The 16,947-nt window shown below is 40.3% G+C and overlaps 2 protein-coding genes across 5 annotated transcripts in view; one reads left to right on the forward strand and one right to left on the reverse strand.

Annotated features, from left to right (window-relative positions):
- ppp4r4 (protein phosphatase 4, regulatory subunit 4) overlaps window positions 1-11,588 on the forward strand; it is a 52,303-nt gene extending 40,715 nt beyond the window's left edge. For 3 of the 4 annotated variants that reach the window (XM_067383893.1, XM_067383891.1, XM_067383892.1), the window contains 13 exons: window positions 894-977; window positions 6,084-6,266; window positions 6,353-6,458; window positions 6,552-6,699; window positions 6,837-6,978; window positions 7,346-7,384; window positions 7,498-7,569; window positions 8,493-8,556; window positions 8,648-8,725; window positions 10,264-10,354; window positions 10,510-10,571; window positions 10,659-10,815; window positions 11,021-11,588. In XM_067383893.1, coding sequence (XP_067239994.1) covers window positions 894-977; window positions 6,084-6,266; window positions 6,353-6,458; window positions 6,552-6,699; window positions 6,837-6,978; window positions 7,346-7,384; window positions 7,498-7,569; window positions 8,493-8,556; window positions 8,648-8,725; window positions 10,264-10,354; window positions 10,510-10,571; window positions 10,659-10,815; window positions 11,021-11,066 — 1,272 coding nt within the window. In that variant the 3' untranslated portion in view covers window positions 11,067-11,588. Of the gene's footprint in view, window positions 1-893; window positions 978-6,083; window positions 6,267-6,352; window positions 6,459-6,551; window positions 6,700-6,836; window positions 6,979-7,345; window positions 7,385-7,497; window positions 7,570-8,492; window positions 8,557-8,647; window positions 8,726-10,263; window positions 10,355-10,509; window positions 10,572-10,658; window positions 10,816-11,020 lie in introns of those variants that run through there. The other variant, XR_010894954.1, reaches the window with a different exon arrangement.
- Window positions 11,589-11,741: 153 nt separating this feature from the next.
- serpina10a (serpin peptidase inhibitor, clade A (alpha-1 antiproteinase, antitrypsin), member 10a) lies at window positions 11,742-16,532 on the reverse strand. The gene is made up of 5 exons (XM_067383894.1): window positions 16,365-16,532; window positions 14,913-15,483; window positions 13,656-13,929; window positions 13,303-13,450; window positions 11,742-12,128 (listed from the first exon to the last, which is right to left on the reverse strand). Exons 2-5 carry the CDS (start codon window positions 15,475-15,477, stop codon window positions 11,940-11,942), a joined length of 1,176 nt encoding a protein of 391 aa, XP_067239995.1. The 5' UTR covers window positions 15,478-15,483; window positions 16,365-16,532; the 3' UTR covers window positions 11,742-11,939.
- Window positions 16,533-16,947: the final 415 nt, after the last annotated feature.

A 16,947-nucleotide genomic window follows, 5' to 3' on the forward strand; every position in this document is an offset into this window, starting at 1 on the left:
TTTCTCAGGACCTTTTTCTCATTCAGAGTGTTTCTCTACAGACTGCTGAGTTCACATGAACAAATAGCCATCTGACCATTCAAAACCTCCTTCTCGCAAGGCCAACTGTGCTTATGTAACCTCTTTATTTGGATGCCCTTTAGTTAGTAAAGAAATGGATTATGTGAAGAAGATTGTTATCTTTGTAACGTATTAACAAAAATGAAGTACTTGTAGACTTTAAAGGTGAAGTGTGTCATTTCTGCACCACTAGCGTCACTAAATGGAATTGCAAAAATAATTAAAGGTTTCCCAAACACTTCCCCTGTCTACATTTGGTCAAACCATTGACTGCTCAAACAAATAGAGCAATGTTTTGATTTTGCTCCTTTGAATGGTTTGATATTTGAAAATGACTTTAGCGTCGAAAGTTACACACCTGACTACCAAAAATTCACGATATGCACCAGACGTACAATGCCTGTATGTGTGTGTGTGTGTGTGTGTGTGTGTGTGTGTTTGGGGCGCGTACACAAGTGTGTGAGCCTTTGCGGAGGTTGCATGCAACTGTGTAGGATGAATGAATTCATTGCACCTCCCTAGCCGAGGCTAGGAGTGTGGTATTGTTTATTCTGTCATGATTCTCTGAGCTGTGTTAGTCACACACTGCATTAGCATCCACTATAGTGCAAGCTCTCTGAGCCATCAGACATACAGTAGTGATTTCATGATTAATGATGATGGAAACCGAACATTATAGACTATTATAGTCAGTGATCAGCCAGCTTATGTCTAATTTTAGTATCGCTTCATGGGGTTGCTAGAAATGTGTTTCTGAAACATCTGATGATGAAAAGGCTTTGTTGATCTGAATGTCTTAGATTAGCATTAGCTCAATGCTTTTGAATCTGCAGGTACTGGATGCTCTGTTGAACAATCTTCAGGAGACTTTAGAGCTGGCCACTTCAAGAGGGGAGGGAGCAGGACCTGAGAGCAAGGTACCAGCTAAATGTGCTTTACTTTTTGATGCTTTTAGGTAGCATTATCTTTTGTATGATTTTTTTTTTTTTTAATTCTTAGCCTGACCTCCAATGTTTATGGTTCTAGCAGTGATAAATTAATAAAACATTTTTTAAAAATAAACAAACAAAAAAAATACTTATTTATTATTTTATTTAAAAAAAAAAATCCTTCTCCCACTTCACATCCTGTCATGACAAAAATGCCAAAAATAAATCTAAAATAATAATGTTACAGATCCCTTGTTTCCCTGGACTCCATTTCCCAGAATCCTCCTGTTCTCCACACCTGCACTCACTTCCCTCGTCAGTTCCTCATCATCACTCATCACCTGCACCTGGACTCTATTGTTAGCACTCCCTTTATATTGCACTCACTCCCTTCACTCCTCGTCCGTTCTCTGTTTTGTTAAGGTGTCTGTCTGTTGTTCATTGCCATTGTTTGAAGTAAAGTCTCTATTATCGTGGAAATCCGTATCTGCCTCATCTCTCTACCAGCCACCCGTAACAGAAGAACGGACCTAAACCGACCGGATTTTCCACGAAAAAAAAAAAAAAAAAGAAATGGAGACTTTCCCCAGCTCCCTGGATCCAGCTCCTCCATCGCCTCTCACCCTAACAGCCAGCGAACGCATTATCGGGCTCCTGCAGGTAGGACGTTCGCTGGAGAGGTATGTGGAGGAGTTCGTTGAGCTTGCTTACTTGTCTAACTGGCCCGACGCTCAGTTGATCTCCCTGTTTTTGGATGGATTGGATGACGACACTATCCGTTTTGATGAACCTGTTTTTTGTTTCTCCTTAAGCGAAACTATCAATTTAATTTTGTGGTTGAATGGCTCCAAATTCTTAGTGAAAGAGGTTCAGGATCAGTGTTGTCGTCCGGTCCATCCAGAAACACGGTTGGCCGGGCCAGTTAGTCAACCTCCGGCTTCCTCCGCACACCGCTCCAGCGAACTCCCTGCCTGCCCCAGGCTGGACCCATATTCCGCTACTGGGCCCAGTAAGCGGAGGAGGAGGAAGAAAGCGGCCCCAATGTCTCCAGAGCCCGCTCCAGTATCTCCAGAGCCCGCTCCAGTATCTCCAGAGCCCGCTCCAGTATCTCCAGAGCCCGCTCCAGTGTCTCCAGAGCCCGCTCCAGTGTCTCCAGAGCCCGCTCCAGTGTCTCCAGAGCCCGCTCCAGTGTCTCCAGAGCCCGCTCCAGTGTCTCCAGAGCCCGCTCCAGTGTCTCCAGAGCCCGCTCCAGTGTCTCCAGAGCCCGCTCCAGTATCTCCAGAGCCCGCTCCAGTATCTCCAGAGCCCGCTCCAGTATCTCCAGAGCCCGCTCCAGTGTCTCCAGAGCCCGCTCCAGTGTCTCCAGAGCCAGCTCCAGTCCCCACAGAGCCAACTCCAGTGCCTGTGGGGATTTTAATTGTATTTGAGGGGATGAAATGGCCCTCAACCCCAGTCTCCTCCGAGCCAAGTTCTCCAGTCTCCTCCGAGCCAAGTTCTCCAGTCTCCTCCGAGCCAAGTTCTCCAGTCTCCTCCGAGCCAAGTTCTCCAGTCTCCGCCTCCGAGCCAAGTTCTCCAGTCTCCGCCTCCGAGCCAAGTTCTCCAGTCTCCGCCGCCGAGCCAAGTTCTCCAGTCTCCGCCGCCGAGCCAAGTTCTCCAGTCTCCGCCGCCGAGCCAAGTTCTCCAGTCTCCGCCGCCGAGCAAAGTTCTCCAGTCTCCGCCGCCGAGCAAAGTTCTCCAGTCTCCGCCGCCGAGCAAAGATCTCCAGTCTCCGCCGCCGAGCAAAGTTCTCCAGTCTCCGCCGCCGAGCAAAGTTCTCCAGTCTCCGCCGCCGAGCAAAGTTCTCCAGTCTCCGCCGCCGAGCAAAGTTCTCCAGTCTCCGCCGCCGAGCAAAGTTCTCCAATCTCCGCCGCCGAGCAAAGTTCTCCAGTCTCCGCCGCCGAGCAAAGTTCTCCAGTCTCCGACGCCGAGCAAAGTTCTCCAGTCTCCGACGCCGAGCAAAGTTCTCCAGTCTCCGACGCCGAGCAAAATTCTCCAGTCTCCGCCGCCTACGAGCCCTCAGCTCCAGCCGCCGCCGCCGAGCCCTCAGCTCCAGCCGCCGCCGCCGAGCCTGCCGCTCCAGCCGCCGCCGCCGCTCCAGCCGCTCCAGCCGCCGCCGCCGAGCCTGCCGCTCCAGCCGCCGCCGCCGAGCCAGCCGCTCCTAGTATGGTCTCTGTGATTGAACTCTCCAGCCCAAAGACTGTTTTCCCTCCCTGCCTCCCTCTCCCGCCTCCTCCAAGTCATGTCTATACTGCACCTCCACCTCAAGCCCCCTCGCCCAGATCTCCACCTCGGACCTCTGGGCGATTACCTTCACCCCGGCTCCAACCTCCCTCTGCTCCACCGTTGCCCATCAGTCCTCCAGCTTCACCAGTCTCCATCCTGCCTCCACTCACACCTTGGTCATTCATCAGCCTGCCCTCCCCTCTGGACTTCACTCCTCCGTCTCCGCTCCGTCACTCCGTCCCTCGGATTCAGTTGGCCTCCTCACTCCCCCCGGTGTTCGTTTTGTTGGCTGTCCTTCTGCTTTCACTGCGGCCTTCTGGAGCCCCGGCTGCGCTTCGGTCGGCGGAGCCTTCGGTTCCGCCATCACCCGCCAGTCCTTCAGCGACGCCTGGGCTCAACGCCTCGAAGGCTTCGGCTCCTGACCCGCCATGGCTGCCCGCTGCACCTGACCCGCCATGGCTGCCCGCTGCACCTGACCCGCCATGGCTGCCCGCTGCACCTGACCCGCCATGTATGCCCGCTGCATGTCTGCCCGCTGCACCTGACCCGCCATGGCTGCCCGCTGCACCTGACCCGCCATGGCTGCCCACGGCTCCTGACCCGCCATGGCTGCCCACGGCTCCTGACCCCCCATGGCTGCCCACGGCTCCTGACCCGCCATGGTTTTTGGACCTGCCCTGGAGACCTCCACTCCAGTTTACTCCTTCCCCTGCTCCGGTTTGAGGTCTCCAGGGCGCCCGCCCCCCTCCCGGTTGTTACATCTACGGCGCGAGGACGCGCCTACCGGGAGGGGGAGGTACTGTTACAGATCCCTTGTTTCCCTGGACTCCATTTCCCAGAATCCTCCTGTTCTCCACACCTGCACTCACTTCCCTCGTCAGTTCCTCATCATCACTCATCACCTGCACCTGGACTCTATTGTTAGCACTCCCTTTATATTGCACTCACTCCCTTCACTCCTCGTCCGTTCTCTGTTTTGTTAAGGTGTCTGTCTGTTGTTCATTGCCATTGTTTGAAGTAAAGTCTCTATTATCGTGGAAATCCGTATCTGCCTCATCTCTCTACCAGCCACCCGTAACAAATAAGTTATAATAATAATAATAATAATAATAAATAATTATTATTATATTACATGTTCTTTTTTAAGTAAGTTATTTTTTTCTTTTGAGCTAACAGCAAAATGGCAAATCACCATTACCACACACAATTCAGTGCCACTCGTTTTCAAGTTCATTCCACTTCAAAGACAGCATGATCAGCTGCTAAAATTATTCAGGGATTTGTGAAGGTCTTTTTGCTCTTTCTCACCCCATTCATTCTACATCTCTTTCTCTTGCTTTCCTTCACTCTTTTTTTCCAACGTCTCGTCAATAATTACAGGGTGCGTGGGCAGCTATGGCGTGTCTTAAAATGAATCGTTACTCATGAAACATACATTTGAATGAAGAAATAAGATGTCTCTACCTGATATAAAGTGGCGACTCTTTGTTTTAAAGGCACAATATATACATTTTTGCAGTAAAATATTTAAAAAACCACTAGGCCAGTGTTATATATTTTATATATTTCTACAGAAAATCGCGATTTTAACCAAGGATACGGGACGTCCAGGAGACGCCTGTCAATGTCGTTATATCTGCATTACCCTCGGTTTCCAGTTTTATTTTGTAGAAATTATGGAATGGAAACACCAAAGACGCTTTAATATATTACATGTTTTATTAGTCAAGGGAACAACTGTTTTTGTTACATATATGGACAGAAAATGAATTATTGTTATATAGCTCAGCACATTTACTGTTTAAATCTATTTTTCGGTGAGTACCATGCTTTTACCATGCCTCAGAGAAAAACTATTTTGGCAAGGAGCTAAGTAATACAGCATTTTCTCCATCATACAATACGTTTTAAAATTAATTGCATGCCATTTATCAACACAAGCTGCCCAGCATTTATTAATGATATTCTAAAATCGATCTAGCTCACTGCAGTGTGCAACAAGTTTCTCATAGCAGCCACCGAGTGAAAGCACAGAGTAACGTTATAACAATTTTCAATACAAACAAATGTATCTAATATGATAAACAGTGCTGTGTTACTTCATACGCTTGACCGGAATAAGCAGAGCCACTGCTCACAAGGCGTGTCGTGTTCGTCTCTCATTAGTAATCGCTCCAGCTCCATTCGTCCTGCTCTGCTTCATACTACAGTAAAGTTAATAATCTCATCCATGAACATGATTTCTGCTCGAGTCCCATCCCGATTCCTTTCCACTGACTGTGAGACGAAGACGAAATCTCCCAAGAATCTGTGCTCAAACTAGGCGTCATCAAGATACGCCTTTGTTTTGAATAGGTGATCTCTAGCGGTGAAAAATTTTCATATTGTAGCTTTAAACTACCATTTAAAAGTTTTGGTTTGGTCAGATTTTTTTTTTTTTAATTAAGTCTCTTATTCTCACCATGGCTGCATTTATTAGATTCAAAATACAGTAAAACTGTAATATTATGAAACATTATTACTATGGATAATAGCTGTTTAGCTACTTTAATATATTTATTTATTTACTATCACTCCAGTCTTCTGTGTCACATGATCCTTCAGAAACCATTATAATATGCTGATTTGGTGCTCAAGAAATATTTCTTACTATTATCAATGTTAAAAATAGTTGTGCTGTGTAATGTTTTTGTGGAAACTGATACTTTTTCAGGATTCTTTGATGATGAATAGAAAGTTAAAAGGAACAGCATTTATAAAAGTACTAATTTCTTAAAACATCTTACTGACCCTAAACTTTTTAAAACAGTAGTGTATGTCTCGCCCTTACAGCAGGTAAACATACCGGACTTGGTGCCTGCCTTGGTGGCAGCGGAACAGAAAGCGGCATCTTCGCTGCACTGGCGGGGTCATGAGAAACTCCTACAGTGTTACTCCTGTCTGCCCCGTGTCATCTCTGGAGACCAGATCTACTTCCGCTTCTTTCAGAGAATGTTCAACATCATCACTACAACTGTAAACTTCCTACACACACACTCCTGACTGTACATCCTGTCAATTGTAATTGTGTTTCATTTGTGCTTTTGTTTACACTGTTCTAGAATGTTCTGCCAGTCCAGCGAGAAGCTGTCAGGACATTATGTGTGTTCTTGCGCTATAACCGCAAACAGGAACAGCGTCAAGAGATAATCAGCAAAATAAAGCAAGGTAAAAAAAATAAAATTGCAAGATCTGCTTATTTCTGTGAAAGAGATTCAGTAATTGTAGTTGGTCAGGACTGTTTTTTCTTCTGAACTTAAGAGCTTGCTCAAGGTAGAAGCTACTGGAACAGGCTTCGCTATCTGGACCTGTGTGAGATTACAATAGACCTCTTCTCCAAGTCGTATTTTTGCAAACATTTCCTTATTCCAGCGCTTGAGTTGGTCAGTGACCCCGTGGCCAACGTCAGGTGAACAGCTCACTTTTTATTTTTTTGCATTTGTTATTGTGTCCTTTTTCACTGTGCCATGAATTTTAATTGCTTAACTTTAAAGTATTACTGCTTATTGTTTTCTTTTATTCAACAAAAAATAAACTTTCTGGCAGGTACAAACTCTGTTATATGTTGCCCAAACTGAGATCCACCATCAGACCAACAGACAAACATCTACTTCAGCAGCTGGAGTTCTGTGTGCGGAAACTGTTGTGCCGCGAGAAGGATAAAGATGTAGTGGTAACTTTGCGTAAGGTGAGGCTCTCATTAATAAGGAGCAGCGGTCACATTAGCAAAGTGTCGGCAAAATTTAGCAATAAAGATCTGTTGTTTATTGTCAATAGTGTAGCGACATATGAAGCACAGCTCACTGAGAAGTCACTTTCAAACCAAACAGCTTTCTGTTGGTCAATGTGGCAAATTCATTTGATCAACTTGAATCCGCCACAAAATCTTTTGCACTCGAAATTTTAGATTGTGTTTATTCCGAGTGAAAAATTTACTGAATAATAGTAAATGTGACTGCACCTTTAGTCTTTTGTTAAGACTTTTTCATATATTAAATATCATTTCATTAATTAGAAGTAATTACATTTTTTTAAACTGTATTATGTTTTCTCAGACAGTTTTGGAGCTGGACAAAATGGACATTACAGAGCCGGTATGAAAGATCTGTGACTTTAACCCTTACCATTAAATTGTTCTGACATTTTTTATACACCACAGCAGTCTTGTTTTGAAAACGAGTGTTGAAATAACTCTTCATATTTATAGTATCATAAAAGGCATGAAAGAGAGCTCTTGGACCAAAAAAAGGAGAAGGAGGAGACTCTTTTACTTGAAATGGTGAGAGATATACCCTTTTTTGATCCTTTTATGAAGACAAGTTATGCTAGTTATGGTTTCTTAAAAGGGTTAGTTCACCCTTTGAAGAAACTTTAAAAGGTTAGTTCACCCAAAAATGAAATGTCTGTCATTAATTACTCGCCCTCATGTCGTTCCACAACCGTAAGACTTTCGTTCATCTTTGGAACACAAATTAGGAGGGTTTTTTATCCCCCATAGAAAGCAATGTAATTACCACATGTCCAGAAATGTAGTAAAAACATTGTTAAAGTAGTCAACGTGACTGCAGTGGTTCAACCTTATTGTTATGAAGTGACTTATGAACACTTCCAGGTTTTGCGTCTGAACTCTGACTCAGTATGTACTCATGAGCAGCGCGACACATGCGTGTGCTGCTGATGCAGGAGCCGGCCAATAATGATCTGGCTTTCTGATGCAGAACCTGGAAGTGCTGAATGTAAACAGTGTGTGAGAATGACACAGAAGAGAAGATATTGTTGAATAAAGTCATTATTTTTATTTTGTTTTTGCGCACAAAAAGTGTTCTCGTCGCTTCATAACATTCAGGTTGAACCACTAGTCTTGTTCACTATTTTAAAAATGTCTTTACTACCTTTCTGGATCTTGACAGTAGTACTTATATTGCTTTCTATAGGGGAGAAAAAAAATCTCCCGGATTTCATCAAAAATATCTTAATTTGTGTTCCGAAGATGAACGAAGGTTTTATGGGTGTGGAACATCATGAGGGTGAGCAATTAATGACAGTTTAGAATTCATTTTTGGGTGAACTAACCCTTTAACTCTTAGCTGATCTGGCCTGAAAAGCCCATGTAAATATGGGAAGTCATGTATATTTTACTTTAGAATAAACAAGACAAAAATGAAATTTTAAGTGTTGTTTTTGTGGTTTTGTAACACACAGGAACTGCTAGAAAGACAGCAGAGTGAGGCCAAACTAACTGGAGATAAACAGTCTGAGAAGAAACGTGAGTGGCATCTTCTCTTTTAAACATTGGATGTTTTTTCTAGCATACTAATGTAAATTTATGAATACTCACTTTTTTGTTTGTAATGCAGAACGAGACAGCAAGTCAGGCATGTCTGGTAGTAAAGGAATGTCAGCATCTACATTAGGAGCAACATCCAATTCTACTGGTTAGCATCCTCCTCTGATGTACAATAATGTTAATGGCGTTATGAAAATAAATAGCAAAAACATTTGTTTTATCATATACACTATTTTCAAAAGTTTGGGGTCAGTAAGATTTTTTAAAAGCAATGAATGCTTCTGTTCAGCACTGATGCATTAAAAAGTTAGTTATAGATGTTTATATGTTTATATTACAAAATAATATTAAAAAAATTACAGATAAATACTGTTCTTATAAACTTTCTAGATTTTAAAACAAACCCCTTAAACCCGAAGGAAAAATTCATAATCAAATTACTAAGCAACCACTGACAGGAATAACCCAAAATAAGTATTGTTAAAGCTTAGAAACTCAGATTTTAGTGCATATAACCATTTTGATCAACTCTTAACGAGTGCTGAGTAGTCCCTCTAAAACGTGTAAAAGTGGCGGGCACCACCTCGCTACAAAAAAATTAATAATCATATTTTTCAAAACTACTGCCTTGATCAGCACAAAATAGGTGTAATTTGAGCTGTCAAGCTTAGAATCTGAACTTTACAATGCATGATCAATGCAGATTAATTTGATTAATCCCCCAGATCCATATGTAAATAATATACGGATGTGGCATTTATGTCACGTTTTCACTCATAACTTAATGAAACATGCTCTGACTGTGGAAAATGGCACAACATTATTTACAGCAGATTCTCAAATGTCCAAAATCAACATAATCCATTGTGTCGATCACAAGATATTCCTAACGAAGGAACAACAATTTTAAAAATGCCTTTTGGGTGACAAGGACTAAACAACTACCTTTGTTCCAAATGCTATAACTTTTGATTACTTTATGCAAAATTTGATCAAAATGCAGCTCACATGTAGGGGAACTTCACCAAAAAATAACTGTCCTCCTACCTTATTTCCTTCCTGAGTTATTGCATGTCAAATAAGAAAGATATGTAAAGTTTCCCTTGAGCACACTTTGTTTTTGTCACTCAGAACAGCAACTTTAAAAATGCCTTCAGGGCTTTATCAAAGAATCCTGAAAATTTGTACAATAGTACAACAGTTTTCAAACATTGATAAGAAATATTTCTTGAGCACTAAATCAGCATGTTAAAATAATTTCTGAATAATCATGTGACCCTGAAGACTGGAGTAATGGCAACTGAAAATTTTGCTTTGCTATCACAGGAATAAATTATATTTTAAAATATTAAAATACAAGGCAGTTATTTTTAAATTGTAATAATATTTCAATATATTACTGTTTCTACTGTATTACTGATGATCAAAGCAGCCTTGGTGAGCATAAGAGACTTCTTTTATTAAAAAAAAAAAAACATTAAAAAAATATTACCGACCCCAAACTTTTGAACGGTAGTGTACATGAACCTACAGGAAACCACTGCAATAATTATTTTATGTTGTTATTCTTTTCATTATAATTTTTATTTAACATTACAAATGACATCAAAATTTAAATATTTTCTGAAAGTCAGAATTGGTAGGTGCCTATTTTCCCAACACTGATAACATCAATAATGTTTTCAGGTAAGGAGATGCGAAGGGCCAAACTAGCTCGCAGTCGTTCCCTCAGCGGCCATCCTACGACACCCAAGATGACAAACCCAGACAAAACCTTGTACGTAAAATAATCGTGTCATCACTCTTGTGTTGATGCAGTGGATTACACCAGCTGAGCTCTGTCTGGGTTTTGAAATTTTATCATGAATTGACCCATCACCAGTAGTTTCACTGTGGTACAAATTGCTTTTATATTCACAATTTTCTCTTCAGAAAAGTGAAGGATTCAGGAAGTTGCCCTGTATCGGGAAAGAGTCCTATGCTACCATTAAATGGTAACTAATAGAATTTCATACTTTTTAACACCATTTGCTCCTTGCCTTCAAATTTCTGTCATTTACCAGTTCTTGTTTGTTTTCCAGACGATAACCTTCGACCGCACCACTTCAATGTTGCTTCTTCAATCTCCTCCACCCCATCATCCTCCTCCATGCCCGTCCTGATCCGCAGCAACACGAGCAGCTCTGTGGATCACCGGAGTAACGGGAATAAAGACACACAGTCTAGGAAGCTTTCTGTGTACGTTTTTCCTGAATAGACTTATCAGATAGAGACTTCGAATAGAAGTGTCATCCTGTATTTTTTGAACATCATCTTATAATCTTTTATTAATCATATGACATCGTTGGTGAAATCGTTGAGTATTTTATGATTATAAACTGGAATGTTTCAGCCAATGTGAGCTTAACCTCTTTGATGTTGTTTTTCTGTTCTTGTCTGACAGACAGCGGAAGTCGAATTCATTTGGAATGCAGTCTGGGAGAGAGTGATTACCACTTTGCCTTCTGACTTAAAGCCCCTTTCTATAAGACTTTTCATTCTGCAGCAGCAGCAGTGTCCCTCCATTTTGATGTGTCCATTCTCTTCTATACCAGAAACGGCTTAAGATGTGCTGGGGCATCAAATAAGGTCTGCATTGATCCATCTCTGCCTTATTTCACACAAAAACTCACACCATACATCATAACATGAAAAACCGAGAGTTGGGGAGTAATTGAATGTATTTAATTTACTGCCTCATTATTTTGTTTCTTGTATTATAGCATGCTTTGCAAATTCTCTGTTTTATATTTTTGAAGTGGCTAAGAGAAAAAGAAGCACTATGTATTTTTATGATTGAAGAGTTTTGGAACTCTCCATCCCATCCCACCAATGAGATTGTGCCTGGTGCTGCCCAGCACCTGATTGATTAACGCCAACATCTTAGTACCCAATGAATAAAATTCATGTTGAATATGACGTGCTTTAATGAGTTGCATTTGAACAGCCTGTTGAAGTGTTAATACAAATACTATGCCGATACTGACAAAGCATATCTCCAGAAGCACAAGTTTCTTGTCACATGTAGCATTATACTGTGTGGGTAACACTCCATCACACCATCAATAAATCTCCCAAATCAACCATTTGTGAAAACACTATACATTTACAGTTATTTTCTTAGCAGACATTGTATTGTATCTATATTATACTGGTATTTTGGTTTTAAAACATAAAAAGCACTACTCTGTTATAGTACACAGATTAATTTTAAATTATAAGTTGGTTATTCAAGCAAAACAAATGGTGAGGATTCGATAGAGTGTAGCTTCTACTCATACATTAACATGCAAGTACACCATTAGTAGTTTCTTTATACATATTTAGTTCTTAGTTGGGTCGACAACACGCCCTATGTAGAGGATGGATTTTGTGGCCTCATGGTAAACAACGAAAATGAAGGGTCGGTTGAAAGTGAGCCTGGGAGGAAGAGGGGTCGTAAAGAGATTGATGGAGGCATCGGCCACTGAGCCTCCGGTCTCATCCACTTCCAAGGTGACCTTCTGTACCACCTGGAAGCAATGCAAGCACCACTGGTTAATGCATGCTGGTATATCACTTCTTTTACTACCATTCCATATAACTAATATGCACAGTACATGCTTTTTTTAAGAAATAAACAGAATTAAATTATATAATACATAAATGTCAAAGAATTTTATTATATATAACATTTAAAAAGTTTGGGTCAATAAGTTTTTAAAATATGTAAGCAATTAAGGTATGAGAGGCTGAGCTGTATCATGAATAAGTCACTGCTGAAGGGCGTTGTTAGGCACGACGTGCACCTTATTGCTTTTATAAAACGGTTACCACACAATACAAATATTAATGCCAAAAAAATATGTAACAATGCAACTTTCATGAAGTAAACTCTTTCTAAAAGCCTTCCTTCTGCTGAGAAATTAGTCCCTGACCATGAACAGCAACAGAAGTTACATTATTACGCCATTAGATGGTGGCAAAGACTGTCTTTATGAGTGTGTCAGTCAGTAGCGAAGACTTTTAAATTGAAAAGACTGAATTGTTGTGAACACGGAACAAGACGCAATTAACAAAAGCTTTGACTAGCGCTGTCAGTTACGGGAAAACCCCTTAACTGTTAAAAGGACAAGATAATATATCGGACATTTAAACAGATGTTTTATTATAAACATAGGACTGACCTGAAGGAAAATGTTAAATCTGAATGCAGGTAATATACTCGCTCGCTCTATCTTTTCTCACAACACTCTTCTACATAATACAGTAAGCTTTAATGAACAATATCAATTGAGAACATACAGTTTACGTTGCTAAGAGTGGTTGCTAAGGGTATTGTGTAGTGAAGCGGTCATAGCCATGTTTTATCGTGAATAAAACATCTATTGACCAATCAGAATCAAGGACAGGAACTAATTGTTTTATAAATTCCAATAGAAAATAGTTATTTTAAATTGTAACATTTCACAATATTATTTTTATACTTTTATTTATTTATTTATTTTTTTTTAAATCAAATTAGACACTTTTTTCAAAAACATTTTAAAAATCTTACTAACCCCATACTTTTGAACAGGAGTGTATGTATGCATACACATCCACCCTCCTGGTTATTTCAATACTAGTTAAAATCATGGTTCCATGAAAAATGAACTGACATAAAGTTTTAAACAGTCTCCTTGTATTGTTAGAAAGATCTCAAACCTCTGACAGTTTCAGGCCTTCATCGCTGCTGATTCCAGAGAGATCTGCAGTACTCCCAAAGATCTCTTTAATGCCCAGACTGGGCAGACTTGTACTTAGTGAGTTGGACTGCTTCAGTGAAAATCTGGGCAACTGAATCTCCAGCTTCCTGAAGAGAGAAATAAATCTCATCTTTTCAATGAAAAATAAAAAAGAAATGTGTCTTGAATTTGCATGTTTCTACAGGGTAACTATAAACTGCGTTGAGCATGTCATATGATTGCTCACTTTGGCTGCTCAGCATGAGTTTGATGGAGATTTGAGTCATTTAAAAAAAACACATTGATTTGCGAAAATGTGAGAGACTGACTCACGTCTTTTTCAGCTTAGCAACCCATCCGCGGAACACTTCACCAGTCATGGATTCGTCAACATAGGTGTAGTCCACATCTTCATCTGGAAGAAGGACAAGCATGGCAATGCCATCCTCACATGGCAGTTTCAGTATGCCAACCTTTAATGTGGGGTCATAGGCCAGGTAGAATTTTCCTGAACGGAGCATCATGGGTACTTGCACAATCTTATACTTGTTCACATAGAAACGCTCTTCTTGGGTGAAGGTAGCATTGAAGGGTTGCAGCCAATAACCTGTTAAAGATCGAAAGAATATCTTTTTACAGTCACTCTTTCAAAGCTTATAGAGTGCCCCAGAGATGACGCGTTTTTGTAGGCCAACCCGGAAGTTAGCGGCGCAGGGGTTCCCTCGACTGAAAGCCTATTCATTTTTCCCATAGACTTTTGGAAAAATCGCAGAAAATAAGCTCTGTGTTTAACAAAGGGTTATGACACTTACACGTTTTGACTATCAAGATAATCTTTACAAGTTAACACAACATTTATAGATTTTGAAGCCTAAATAAAGTCGTCAGATATAAAAGGCTAACAGTAGGCTATAAACAGACTACAGCACACCATGGTCGCGGATCAACGTCGTCACCACCATAGAGGTCACCACCAAGCTTCCCCAAACTTTATTTAGAAAACAACTCTATTTAAAAACATGCTCACTGATTATGATCTGCGCTGTGTATGAATACTTATCCACTTTTCCATGAGAAATGCAGTCCAAATGTCCTGTTTGTCATGATGATGTCTAAAGTCCTCGCCAAAGGATGTAGTCCCTTTTAGCAATTTGTTAGCAACCGCCGATTTTAAGACACAGTAAAAGTTTAAAAAATCACAAGCGGGTTATAACTGGTGTGTTTTATGTCATAGGCATATTTTATGTCAAAACGTGAAAGTATTTAGAGGCTTTGTTAACCACAGACCTTATTTCAGGCGATTTAGCAAAAACCCATTCAAAAAACCCATAGACTTTACGGCGTTGGAACCGGAAGTCCTAAAATGCTAACTCGCTTCCGGGTTTTGCCTACAAAAACCCGTCATCCCTGGGGCACTCTATTGCACTGCTCTCTGGAATTGTTGAATAGGCATTTATAACAAGCTGATTGTTTTGTACATTGTAATGGACTATTTTTCTTGGCAGAAGGCAATATATAACCAATATATAACTACTTGAAATATTAAGATGAAATGTAAATTATGACATTAATCATTTGTTTTTCTCTTACCTGTGAAAAACGTTGCACTGATTAACATCACCACGCTTTGTGGATCTACATTCTCCACCACGTCTTTGACTTTTTCCCCTGTTTTGGTTCTTACATAACTATCGATACTCCCTTTGGCCAGCTGTCCATTGGCATAATTCACATTTTGAACATCTGCATCATAAAACTGCTTAACCTGGTTGCTGAAGTTTTCATCTGCCTTGATGTCCTGCTTCATAAAGAGGCCAGTGGCCTGGATTTGAGCAGTCGTCACCCTCAGTTGCTGGAGTAGGGTCTGAATTCTTTCCAGCTCTCCTTCTTTCTCCATGAAGGCCACACCTATACCCTGTAGCAGCTCGGTGCGAGAAGCACCACCAGCTCCGGATGCTAATGTGGCTAACGCTAAGGTAGCCCCGAGGGTTGAGACAGCTACATTGTCATCATTTGCGCTGGCAATCTTACTGTAAAGCCGGGTAGCAAAGTCGGCATTCATTCGGGCAAGCTCTTCGACATCTGTGGTTTGCCCAAGAACCGACAAAGCAAGGAGAGCTGCTCTGACCAAGAGGGAGAAGGTGTCCATCTTCATGATGCTCTGGTGAAAAACAGGCATTTCATTTATCATTATGAACCAAAAATAGCTCCATTATATAGATCTCATACAATTAACCCTGTAAAACCATGAAATAATAGACAAAAATTAAAAGCAAATCTAAAAAAGGTTTGCATATATATTTTGTATCATATTTGATACATCAGGCTTGTGATGTATCAAATTTTGAGTGAGAATAGGAAATATTGGAAAAAAACTTTTATTTAGAGGCCCAAACGGAGCAAAGATATGCAATTTGGTGCAGATGTTGTTATATGAAAGTGAAAATTCTCATAACTTATGCAAATCAATTAGATATTAGATAAAAATAAATTGTCACTCTATATCTCCCAACGGTATGCCTCAGTGATATATTTAAATGCTTAGTTTTATTATCAAAGCTCTGCAGTTTTAATGACAATAACACGGCCTTTTTCATTGTAAAAATCTTAAGTAACGATACTAAGATGTTTTTGTGGTTTGTAGAACCAAATGGCAGATGTATCTTACTTTTAAAGGCTGACAAACATGCCGACGTTTATCAAATGTTCGTAGAAGAGTAATCTGTCATAATCTGTAATCTGCCAATTCACTGCCATTCTCATCACAGCCAAAACAATAGCTAAACAAAACAGCATTGCTTAAATTAGGATATAAAGATGTGAACATTTGAAGTCGTGATGATTACAAGGTGTTGACAGCGCAGTTACTTTAAGGGTTCTTTCACATAAGTTACATACTGCGCTAACATACAACAACATTGTTATTAAACATAACGTTAAACAACTCAGTACAGTGTTTGAATTCATTATATTGTATTCAACAGAGATGCAATCATACACTCTAGAAATATGGCAAAATACGGTGGAGGCCAAAATACTTACAAATTTTTGATTCGACGTCAGTGCCTAATATCCTTGTTAAATAACTGCAGACAGGTCTGTTTTAAAATTATTCACTGCAAACACAGAAAATAAATCGACTAAACTAACGGTTCGCATGATGTCGCCATCAATAACAAACCGAACGTACGAAGTTTACGCAACATCCGCCCTTTGCGCATTCTTGATGACGTACGTAGTTTACGCATGTCCCACATTCATCGCACATGATGAGATTTATAAAACAAACAAAAATGATTATTTTGCCTACTTAATTTTCGTAACCAGTGAAATTTATTTTTGCTTTGTGTGATTTTTTTTTAGTTATTTGAACAATGGAGTGGTAACATCAAAATGTAATAATAATAATAACAACGAATGTATTCCAGTATAAAATAAATATGATAAATTTGAATACCATTGTAACGTATATATAATCGTTAGGTGTTCACGAGAATTAAAACTAAAACCTCAATATTCCTCCTCAATATTTTATTTTATTTATTTATTTACAGTCTATCTATGGTTTCACCATTTACTGTAACATATGTAAACAGATGTAAAATAGCCAAACGGGAAAAGGGTC

The sequence above is a fragment of the Chanodichthys erythropterus genome, chromosome 4 (genome assembly GCF_024489055.1).
Source record: "Chanodichthys erythropterus isolate Z2021 chromosome 4, ASM2448905v1, whole genome shotgun sequence".
Classification (NCBI taxonomy): domain Eukaryota; kingdom Metazoa; phylum Chordata; class Actinopteri; order Cypriniformes; family Xenocyprididae; genus Chanodichthys; species Chanodichthys erythropterus.

Excerpts from the sequence above, each read along its gene's own strand:
- serpina10a (XM_067383894.1), bottom strand. The coding sequence starts at position 15,477 with ATGAAGATGGACACCTTCTCCCTCTTGGTCAGAGCAGCTCTCCTTGCT. Across the intron at positions 13,930-14,912 it reads CAGTGCAACGTTTTTCACAG|GTTATTGGCTGCAACCCTTC; the intron begins GTAAGAGAAAAA and ends GATCTTTAACAG. Across the intron at positions 12,129-13,302 it reads AAGGCCTGAAACTGTCAGAG|GTGGTACAGAAGGTCACCTT; the intron begins GTTTGAGATCTT and ends CATTGCTTCCAG.